We start from the raw sequence: 12,103 nt of genomic DNA, 5'->3' as shown, positions 1-12,103 counted from the left end.
CGGGAAGAATGTCCCATGCAGCCATCTGTCCAAGAAAAACAGAAAATACCAGACATGTAAAATGTCCAGTATTTTCTGTTTATTTTACCAGGCCAATACTGGACACCTGACAACCCTAAGCAGAAGGGTTAGCTGAAAAGTAAACACTGATGTCTCCTTACAAATGATTTTCTTTGGTCTTGCCAGAAGATAGACACCAATGAGATCTAGAAACATAAAATGAGTCAGTGTCCCCATCTCACCTTGCACCTCCTCATAAAGTTGCCCCAGTTCTAATTCTATCTCTCACTCTCCAAGGTGCTCTCTCCTCCCCCCCCCCCATCCTCTATGCTCCTTTTTTTTCCTCCCATCCCTTACCTTCAACCAAATTTCCTCTTCCTGAGATCTTTCAATTCACCCATCTCAGTCTCTCCAAGATTAGCTAAGGGTCTAACAAGCTTTACCTGAACCCAGTGGGAAATACCTTTAGCTGACCAGAAATTATCTTTAGAAGGCAGCTATTTATACTGTGAATGGAAAAATTCAAAAAATTGGAACAGTATTTCTGTTAAACAAAGCTGGCTGGTAGATCTGGAGTGGCCTCTGATTTTTATGGAACATTTTGGGTTTTTATCAAACATTCTCATTTTCCACTGGAATCTTGCAAGTAGAAAATAATTAGATTTATACTGTCTGTAGAACACTGTTGCAAGGTTTAAATGCTAATTTCATTCTTAAGGAAAGAAGGGGAGAGTGGGAGTCAGTCATTGAGGATTTAGGTTCACTTTTCATTCTGGGTTTTCTTTTTTTCATTTTCCTGATTCTCACATCACAGGGGTGGGAGCAGTGATGAAGAATTGTTACAAATCTGCCTTTCCTAAAACAAATCTAAGCAAAGCTATCAACACCTTCCCATCTGAATGTGCCTTCCAAAGATTGGCAGCAAGCTACAGTTATTAGCCTGTGCGAGGGAACATAAGACTTAGTATTCAGCATGCTGTTGACTCCAGTGACTAGTTACTACCAACCAGACACTGAACCATTGATCACTACCCATTGAGCCTGACAATCTAGCCATCTTTCTATCCACCTTATAGTCCATTTATCTAATCTATAGTCCCTTAACTTGCTGGCAAGAATCATGTGGGAGACGGTATCAAAAGCTTTGCTAAAGTCAAAGTATATCACATACACCACCTTCCCCATGTCCACAGAGCCAGTTACCTTGTTATAGAAATCAATCAGCTTGGTTAGGCGTGACTTGCTCTTGGTGAATCCATGTTGACTATTCCTGGTCACTTTCCTTTCTTCCAAGTGGATTCCTTGAGGATCCCCTCCATGATTTTTCCAGGGACTGAGGTAATGCTGACCGATCTGTAGTTCCCTGAATTGTCCTTCGTTCCTTTTCTAAAGATGAACACTATATTTGCCTTTTCCCAATTGTCCTCCCCCAGTTGCCACAAGTTTTCAAAGATCACATCAGCACAGCCTGCAATCACATCAGCCAACTCCCTCAGCACCCTTGGATTCATTAGATCCAACCCTATGGGTTTGTGTATGTCCAGCTTTTCTAATAGTTCTTCACCTGTTCTTTCTCCACCAAGGGCTGCCTACCTCCTTCCCATACTGCGTTGCCTAGTGCAGCAGTCTGGGAGCTGACCTCCTCTGTGAAGACTGAGTCAAAATAAGCATTGAGAACTTCAGCTTTTCCCACATCATCTGTCACTAGGTTACCTCCCTCATCCAGTAAGGGTCTCCCAACTTCCCTGACCATTGTCTTATTGCTAACATGCCTGTAGAAACCTTTCTTGTTACTCTTCACGTTCCTTGCTAGCTGCAATTCCTATTGCACTTTGGCCTTCCTGATTACACCCCTGCATTCTTGAGCTGTATATATCTATAGATAGATAGAGACTCTTCCATAGCCATCTGTCCAAGTTTCCACTTCTTGTAAGCTTCCTTTTTGTGTTTACCCTCACCAAGGATTTCACTATTAAGCCAAGCTGGTCACCTACAATATTTGCTTTTCTTACTACGCTTCGGGATGGTTTGTTCTTGTGCCTTCAATAAGATTTCTTTAAAATACTGCTAGCTCTTCTGGATTTCTTTTTCCCTTCATGTTAGTATCCCAGGAGATCCTGCCCATCAGTTCCCTAAGGGAATCAAAGTCTGCTTTTCTGAAGTCCAGAATCTGTATTTTGCTGCTCTCCTTTCTTCCTTTGGGCAGGATCCTAAATTGACCATCTGATGATCACTGCTTCCCAGATTGCTACTCACATCTACTTCCCCTACTAGTTCCTCCCTGTTTGTGAGCAGCAGGTCAAGCTGTGCATGGCCCCTGGTTGCTCCTTCAGCACTTGTACCAGGAAGTTATCCCCAACATTCTCCAAAAAATACCTGGATTGTCTGTGTACTGCTGTATTGGTCTCCCAACAGCTGTCAGGGTGATTAAACACCCCCATGAAAACCAGGGCCTGTGATCTAGAAGCTTCTGTTAATTGTCTGAAGAAAGCCTCGTCACCTCATCTGGTGGTCAATAGCAGACACTGATCACACCATCATTCCTGTTGCTCCTGCCTCTAAATTTAACCAAAAGGCTCTCAACAGGCTTTTCTCCTGCTTTATGCTGGAGCTCTGAGCAATCATACTGCTCTCTTACAGTGCAACTCCTCCACCTTTTCTCCCCAACCTGTCCTTCCTGAACAGTTTATACCCTTTCATGATAGTGCTCCAATCATGTGAGTCTTTCTACCAATTTTCTATTATCCCAATCAAATCATAGTTCTTTAACTGTGCCAGGACTTCTAATTCTTCCTGCTTGTTTCCCAGGCTTCTTGTATTCATATACAAATGCCCTAGATAAGTAGCTGATTGCCCTACCTTCTCCCTATGAATCACTGGTCCTCCTCTGTTGCACTTTCCTCCTCGTGTTTCTTCCCAGTATCTCACTTCCCCACTTACCTCAGGGCTTAGGTCACCATCCCTCAATGAACTTAGTTTAAAGCCCTCCTCACTAGGTTTGTAAGCCTGCCTGTGAAGATGCTCTTCCCTCTCTTTGTTAGGTGGATCCCATCTTTTCCTTGCAATCTTTGTGCCCAGAAGAGCATCCCATGGTCGAAGAATCCAAAGCCCTCTCTCCGACATCCCCTGTACAACCACACATTTACTTCCAAGATTTGACAATCCCTTTCCTTCAACAGGGAAGATGGAAGAGAACACCACTTGCTCCTCAAACTCCTTGATCCTTCTTCCCAGCACTACATAATCTGCCGTGACCCGCTCAAGGTCATTCTTGGCAGTATTGTTAGTTCCTACATGGAGAAGTAGGAAGGGGTAGCAATCCAAAGGTCTGATCAGTCTCAGAAGACTCTTGGTCTCATTGTGAATTCTAGCTCCAGGTATGCAGCACACTTCGAGATTCCTGGTCTGAATGGCAGATGGATGACTCCGTTGCTCTTGGGAGGGAGTTCCCAACCACCACAATCCATCTCCTTTTTTTGGAAGTGGTGATTGTGGAACCCCCATCCCTAGGACTATGCATCCCATATATGCCTTCTGGTCTCCATCGGATCCCTTCCCTCCGAGGTCTCTGCCAAAGTGTTTTCCACCATGGTACCTGTGCAGACAGCCTGAAAGCAGTTACTTATCTCTATCAGGTTTGGGGATACCTGAGTCATGTTTCTTCTCCTGGAGGTCACATGCTGCCAGTTTTCTTCCTGGTTCTGTATTGCCCTCTCTGGATCTTCAGCATGATTTGCCTGCAGTATCAAATGCTGCCTTCTGTCCAGAAAGTCTTCATTTTCTCTGATGGAACATAGGGTTGATACTTTGTCCTTCTTTAACCTTTTCTTCCAATATGGAGACCCGCTTGCACTTCATACAGACAAAATCACTTCTATCTTCTGGGAGGAATACAAACTTGGAACAGGCTGTGCAGGTCACAACAGCTGATCTTTCGTTATCCATACTGTCTTCTTTCTAAAAGACTCCTGTGCTCACTGGAATGAGGAAGTTGTGGTAATTAGATTTACAGACTATGATGAATTTAAAATAAACTTCAAGAAACGAAAGCAAGTGATAGGAGAACTGGATACTTAGTATGCTAATGTCTCCAGGTCTGTCCCTAGTGGGGCACAGGGACCACGGCAACCCCTCCCCATTCCAGGCCCCACACATACCCCACTTCTTCCCACCCGTGTTCCTTTCCTTCCCTGCCCTCACTCCATCCCTTCCCCTATGCTGCACCCCACCTCCTTCTGCCTGCACTCTGCCCTCTTCCACCCCTCCCCCCTTGTACTGCTTCCCTGAAAGCCCCTCCCAAGAGCTACCTGGCCTGGGGAATTAATGGGGCCTGGCATGGAGTGGCAGCAGGGGCCCACCTTCCCTGCACTGACGGCAGAGCTGGGATTCCAGGAAGCACAGGGATGCATGCAGTGGCCTGTGCTGCTCCACGGCCATCTCCCAGCCGAGTCAATCAGCTTCACCATGGTGGCGGGAAGTGGAGCACAGCAGGCTGGGGCTGTGGGGTTCTGCTTTCCGCTGCCGTGGTAAAGCAGTGCCACTTGCCTGGGAGATGGTGAAGCAGTGCAGGCGCTGTTGTGCATCGCTCCACTTCCTGGGCTCACACCATTGCAGTGAGTGGGGGTTAGCCAGACCCCTGCTGCTGACCCTCACTAGCCTCCCCACCTACCTGGGCCCCGCAGGCTCGCAACAATATGGGGAACTGTCCCGATCCTAGGACAGTTGAAGCGGCTGCCACAGGGGCCCCCAAAGCATGGGGCCTTGGGGTAGCTGCCCCAAACTGTCCTAAAGACAGGACAGCTCTGAATGTCTCATATCAAAACAAGAGAGAGAGATCAGTGGTTCCCATACACACTAACCTCCAATCCTGGAAATCTAAGGCTGCTTTAACCCTGATGTCTAGAAGTCAGAAAAGTTGGGATTCAGCTCCTTTTTTCCTAACAGATTCCTGCCTGCCTGTCCATGACTGAACTCTTTGGTTTACCCTTTTATTAGGAGTCTTTCACAGTATGTTTTCCCGGTAGCTAACACTTTCAGGGTGTGTCTAGACTACAGGCTTTTGTCAACAAAAGTGGACTTTTGTCGACAAAACTATACCTGCGTCTACACTACCACCGAGTTCTGCCGACAGAACTCGGCAGTTTTGTCAACAGCGGTAAACCTCATTCTATGAGGAATAATGCCTTTTGTCGACAGTTCTGTCGACAGAAGATGTTATTGCATCTATACTGTCCTTTGCGTCTACATTCTCATGTCGACAAAGCGGCTTTTTTTTTTTTGACAGAACTGGATGTAGTCTAGACACTCTTTTTCGACAGAAGCTTTGTTGACAGTACCTGTTGACAAAGCCTCTGTCGACAAAAGCCTGTAGTCTAGGCGTACCCTCAGTGTGAGATTGACAACCAGCTAAAGTCCTAAGGTAGCGTCTTTGCTCATTGCTACTAAAGGCTGAGACCATCTCCTTCAGATGTGATTTGGGGGCTGTGTTTTAGTCCTGATTCTCAAACTTGGGCCCTTCATTTTCAGTGCCCATATTTAGGCCCCTAAGCAAGAGGGCCTGATTTTTATATTTCTGTACACACCAAAAGTTATTGAAGATAATGCCAGTTGAAGGCACAGCACTGACAATTAGGTCATTTATTTAGGTGCCTAATTGTATGCATTAATTTTAGACAATTTGTACCGTAGCTCTTTATATGTTTTCTCTCTCATCTGTGTCACATTCCCAAATAGATAACATTCCAGCCATTTGGGGGTTGGCTCCACACTTCTGTCCGTGAGGCTCCCTTTATGAACATACTAGCAATGCTCTCTCTTTCTGTTGTTTTTCAGGCATTACCTATAAAGAGGTACTAAACTTCAAACCACCTCCCCTGCCTGAGTCAAAGGAAACGGCAGTGTAACTGTATGAACCATCTCTTCAAAAATCAAAAGGAGGAGAAAAGGTGTAAATGCTTGTGATAACTCAGTTGTACAAACCTTTTATAAACTGGATGTAACTTGTTGTATCTGTATTGTAAGGAATAAGTGTGTTTTAATCTAAACAGGAAGCTAGTGCCTTTAGAAGTAGCATTTCAAGACTGTCTGGAAACTCACCTCTACCCAAATTTTCTCATCTTTTTGAGTGCATGTATGGTTTCATTTAATCAAAGTACTCCTCAAAATACAAGGGTTTTCATGAATGTGTTTTTAGACCAGGTAATGCTTGTTCAAGTCACAGGATTATAGAGAAATAGTTAATACCTTAAACAATCTGAGGCTAAATGGAGAAATGTTTCCTCTTTCACTATAAATATGAACCTCTGGAGCCAAGCCCAGAAGGCATCAAAGGGAGCATGCCAGCTTCCCTCTTGGTTCTTTCCTTCCTGCAGAAGCCAATTTGAGGATGACCTACAGATTGGGAGGGGATGAAAATGATGCCGGGCAGACTCTGAGGGGGTGTACACAAGAGGCAGCAGTAGCAGTCAGGGACACCCATGGCTATAGGGGTACGTCAACAGAGCAACATTATTTCAAAATAACTTAGTCTGCGTCTACACATCAGGCAGTTATTTCAAAATAATGTTGAAATACTGTGAGAACTTCTTACTCCGACTCCTGTAACCCTCATTATATGAGGAGTAAGGGAAGTCAGAGGAAGAGTGCTTTATTTCAAAATAAGTGCTGTGTAGACACTCCCAATTTCAAAATAAGCTATGCAACTGATGTAGTTCAGCTGTGTAGACGCACCCAGGGCTGGATTAAGATCTTTATCCCTTAGCACTAAAAAGATTATAGTGCCCCCCATATGTAATTCAAAATAAAAACAATACTATACTGTAAAATCTTTCTTTTTTTTTTTTTGGTGCCCCTGCTTTGCTGGTGCCCTAAGCACGTGCTTAGTCTGCCTATTGGATAATCCAGCCCTGGATGCACCCCAAGGGTATGTCTATACTAGCCCCCTAGTTCGAACTAGGGAGGCTAATGCAGGCATTCGAAATTGTAAATGAAGCCTGGGATATAAATATCCCGGGCTTTATTTGCATGTTCCAGTCTGGTCGCCATTTTGAAATTCCACTAGCCCGAAGTAACTGCCCACGGCTACACGTGGCAGTGAAACGGTAATTCGAACTAAGTCCTTAGTTCGAATGAACTGTTACTCCTCCTGGAATGAGGTGTAACAGTTCGTTCGAACTAAGGACTTAGTTCGAATTACCGTTTCACTGCCACGTGTAGCTGCGGGCAGTTACTTCGGGCTAGTGGAATTTCAAAATGGCGAGCGGATGGGAACATGCAAATAAAGCCTGGGATATTTAAATCCCGGGCTTCATTTGCAATTTTGAATGCCTGCATTAGCCTCCCTAGTTCGAACTAGGGGGCTAGTGTAGACGTTTCCTAAGAGTGTTAGTAGAGGAATGGGTAGAGCCACAAGTGGTCCTGATTTCCAGTAAATTCCTTAGGATCCACAGAACTTCCCTGCAACTTCTCCAGGGTAGTAAACTAAGAAGGGGGATAGGACACCTTGAAAGAGATGTTTTCTAAACAACATTGCTGCTTAGCATGCACCAGATAAATCTATTTTAAATATTACAGTATTTCCTTTCTCTTCTAAATAAGTTGCTCTCACTTTATATAGTGAAATAGAGGTTCCTAATTTCTAGGGGGAGATTGTGAGGATTTATACATCCTATAAGCTTTGTAATTTCTGCACAATTTTGATGTGGTGATTGAAAGTGTACCTGGTAATAGGGAAGGGGGAAGTCAGTGTGCCAGTATGAGTTACAAATAAAGCTACATGCAAAACATCACATCATGACAAAAGGGATGGGGATAATATTTTTATTATTCTTTTGACCTGCAGTTAGATTTTTTTATATAATACATAAGCAGTATTAGGTGTACAGTACTAATTATTTTTAATTATTATCATTATCTCATTCTCATGTGAAAAATAATGCCTTGACAGAAGGTAGAGTATCCACAGGAGACATCTGCCTGATGGCTTACTTTGGGATATTGGTTAGAAGCTTTTACAGGTTCTTCAGCTGTGTTCTTCTCTTGCACTTTCCTAGCTGCTTTGTTCATAATCTCATGGGAACAGAAATGGAAATTGACAAATCTTTGTATGTGTTTTTATGGTTAAAGCTTATCTCTTTAAAAACTGAATACTTACATAAAGGTTACTCCCACTACATTGTACTGCTTTGTATCAGTGCCAAGTGGAACATCTGTGGAAAGAGACATTTGATCTTAGCAGCTAGTAACTGGAAAGGAACCCAGAGATGGCTCAGTTGACTTTTTTACTCAGTAATCATTTTAAACTGAAAGGCTTCTTCAACTCAGCTTTAATGACTGTTTAAAATAAAGCTGTATAAATAGCAGTATCTAGCAGGGAAGTATTGGTGATGAACACTGAAAAGCCAGAACTGATAAATGAAGAGAGGAAGTCATGGCTAAAACCCTGCAATTTTATGCATGCATAAATAAGCCTTTAAAAAACGAACATGCATAAAAAGAAGCAATAAACGCAATCTGGGCCCTGGTCTATACTAGGGAGTTATTTCAAAATAATTCCCCTTATTTCAAAATAGCAAGCTGAGCATCCACACTAACAAGCCTGGTATGTGAAAACAATAACTCCTGGGGTGTGTCTACACTGCACCATTATTTCGAGATAACTAGCATTATTTCGAAATAACCATGCGAGCGTCTACACAGCCATTCCGTTATTTTGAAATAATTTGAAATAACGGATAGCTTATTCCAAAATCTGTAAACCTCATTCTACGAGGAATAACGCCTATTCCAAAAATAGCTATTTCAAAATAAGGTGTGTGTAGGCGCTCCATTGCTGCTATTTCAAAATAGCCCCTCACTTGTGCCATTCTAAGTTATTCCTCCCCAGTGCCTTTTGGAGCTTTAAATTGAGATAGCACATCTACATTAGGGAAGCCTGCCTCGGACTAATTTTGAGGCTTCCCAGCAGTGTAGACATGCTATTTCAAAATAAGCTATTTTGGAATAACTATTCTGGAATAGCTTATTTCAAAATAAATGTACAGTGTAGATGTATCCCTGCTTTCCACGAGGAATAATGCTTATTTTGAAATAGTTATTTTGAAGTAGTGGTAGTGTGTAGTGTGGACACTCCACAGCTCCTGTTTTCATTCAAAGTAATTATTCCCAGTGCTTCCTGGGGCTCTAAATTGAGGTACCGCGTCCACATCAAGGGAGCCTGCCTCGGACTAATTTTGATTCTTCCCTGTAACATGGACACTATTTTGAAATAGTTATTCAGAGTTATTATTTCAAAGTAAGTTATTTTGAAATAACTTCCTAGTGTAGACATGCCCTAAAAGAAAACCTTTAGCATATAAGACTGAGTAACGCACATGTTGGGAATCAATATTTCATTTTGCCTCTACTGTTTGCGCTAACCTGAGCTTGGTCCAATTTTATAAAAGAAAATAAGTGTTTTGCCATGCACTTCAAAAGACACAGGATCAGGTCCTTTAATATCTGAGACCTTCTATTTATGAAAATTGTGGGCCTGTTCCAGCAAGGTGCTAAGAGCAAAACATCTTCAACTCTCACAGAAGGAAATGGCATTTAAGGGTGCTTGATAGAACTAGTCAAGAAAAACGGGACAAACACTTCAATGCATTTTTCAAAGTTTGTTCCTTTATATTTTAAAGAATAAATTTCAAAATTCTAAATTTCACCAAACTTTTAGAAATTTTAAAAATTCCTTCTTACACTACAGCTGGTGAAATTTCAGGATGAATATTTTGTGAAAAATGTCGATTAAATTTTCCCTATATGTGTGGTTTTTTTTAATTTCTTTGAAATTTGGAAAATGCTGAGCAATTCTAGTGCTCAACACTTACTAGGATCATGAAATATCTCCTTCATTAGGGTACCTCTAGACTGCAGGCTTCTTTAGGAAGAGGCTTTTCCGGAAGAGATCTTCTGAAAAAACTTTTTCTGAAAGAGCATCCACACTGCTAAAGCACATTGAAAAATTGATCTGCTTTTTCGAAAGATAGTGTCCACACTGAATTGACGCTATCTAGCATTTAAGCTGTGATTACTATGGATGGAGAAGCCACCAGGGCACCTGTGCTTTTTCCTCTTTCCTCCTCTTCCAAAAAAATTCCCTCTTCCGTGTCCACAAACGCCTTTTTCCGAAAGAGCTCTTTTGGAAAAGGCATTCTTCCTTGTAGAATGAGGTTTACCAATCTCTGTTCTTTGGATTTTCTTTCAAAAGAACGCAATAGCAGTGTGGACATAAGTGAAGTTTTTTCGGAAAAACAGCCGTTTAAAAAAAAAAAAGACACACCCTCAGAGAAAGACTTTTGCCTCTCAACTTACCGTGATTTCTAAATGTAAAGGTGGACAGGTATAATAAGGCATAAGCAAAGTAATTTTAATTATTTTATCTAAAACAACAGTGAATATAGGACTTTCTTATTTTTAATCTTTTATAAAAAAAGATGTTGCCAAGAAGATATTAATGAAATATACAGACTTCTGAGCGTATCAAAGATACAGTAGATGATGCAATATTATGAGAGCTTATGTCAAATGACATGACAAGGGATCATAGAGTTAACATAAGCAGGAAGTAATATCTCTGCATCATAGATCCTCAGAGAGCTTAAGATAAGAAAAATTGCTGAGGAGAGCAATAGGAGTGATTAATATGAATAGCTTATTAAAAGAAATGTCAGTGTGGCTCAAAGTACACTTTGTGTGATACAGCTGCTGATTCTAAGGGGGAGGCAAAGTTTCATAGGTTTTTATTTGCTATTTCTACTGGTGCTAGGCAACTCAGGAATAAGAACCCAATTTCTGTTTGCCTTAAGGAGAAATGTAAATATGATGTGCATGTACTCAATGTGTATTGTGAAAAATAAACTGTTTTTTTTAATAATAGTGGTCTCATTTTCCCACCTCTCAACCCCACACACAAACTAGCTGTATTGTTGATGAAAGATGTCTGGGTAAAATATTTTTGGTGTCAAGAAACTGTATGAAATCCAGTATTATAGATATATTCCATTTTAATATGAGATCATGCTTTTTTATTTGGGAATGAAATAAAGCCCATAGATTTTAGCCTCCCCCACTCCAGTGCCCAATACAACATATCAACCACACAAGGTGACTGAGTATAGTTGTTGCCATCCAGGTATTCTCACTCTTTACACAAAAATCATGGCTTTGTTCTGGGGGGCAGGATTTCAAGATCTAGGCATAAAACCATTCCCAAACCTGATTAAAGAACTGTTCCCTAACCTGAGTAAGGAATCACTGTCTTCTCTAGTTCACAGTGAAAATTAGTAAACCCTGTTATGACTTCAACACTTTGCAAGAATAGAAAGTATAGAAGAGAACACTGGAAATGGAACTGGGACGTAAGTCTGAAAAATCTAATTGTGTCCTGACCATTTCATAATACCAATTGTTCAAATAATGTTCACTACCTACTGTCTTAAAAAGCCATTGCTCAGAATAAAAAAGCTTATGAGTTGCTCTTTTGAGCTTCCTGCTATCTTACCTTCTGCAAAATTCAAATATCAGATGCCTTTTCCTAACTGTTCCAGTTGTGTCAGATCTCATATTAGAGATGTATATATATATATATATATATATATATATATATATATATATATATATAAATAAAAACTTGGACTAAAATATTCCCTTAGGGCTCATACTTGGTACATGCACATGGTCAGCCTAGAAAGCAGTCTATTAAAAATTAAGTTGCCATGCTAACTATTTGAACACTGAAGGGCAATGTCTACAACCTAGATATGCTATAGATTTGGAGAAAAGACTGCAAATGGTAACTTTCGACTTTTTAGAAGATCAGTAGGGAGCGAGGGGAGGAGTGTTCTATCTGTGGGTAGGGACGGATTAGTGACTTGTCTGGAAACCCTGCTGAATAGGCTATCCTGGCCAATCCACCTTCCATCTCCTAATTCCCCATCCACTCCTATATAGGAAATAGCACTTGACCATGGTCAGTAGTTCTGTCCAGTTTGGGGCATGGGCCACCAGTGCTCTGGACAGGCTTCTAAACATTTTGAAAACCAAGCCTTGGGTTGCTGGTAGTTTA

At 41.6% G+C, this 12,103-nt stretch overlaps 1 protein-coding gene across 5 annotated transcripts in view; it reads left to right on the top strand.

The window, feature by feature from the left end:
* MAPK12 (mitogen-activated protein kinase 12) overlaps positions 1-6,990 on the top strand; it is an 84,643-nt gene extending 77,653 nt beyond the window's left edge. For 3 of the 5 annotated variants that reach the window (XM_075928185.1, XM_075928201.1, XM_075928210.1), the window contains one exon: positions 5,833-6,989. In XM_075928185.1, the coding sequence (XP_075784300.1) occupies positions 5,833-5,903 (71 nt within the window). In that variant the 3' untranslated portion in view covers positions 5,904-6,989. Of the gene's footprint in view, positions 1-5,832 lie in introns of all 5 variants that reach the window. The other 2 variants (XM_006122616.4, XM_006122615.4) reach the window with 2 other exon arrangements.
* The last annotated feature ends 5,113 nt before the right edge of the window (positions 6,991-12,103 follow it).

Source organism: Pelodiscus sinensis, chromosome 1, assembly GCF_049634645.1.
Source record: "Pelodiscus sinensis isolate JC-2024 chromosome 1, ASM4963464v1, whole genome shotgun sequence".
In the NCBI taxonomy this organism is placed as follows: domain Eukaryota; kingdom Metazoa; phylum Chordata; order Testudines; family Trionychidae; genus Pelodiscus; species Pelodiscus sinensis.
This window is presented reverse-complemented; position numbering and strand designations above follow the sequence as displayed.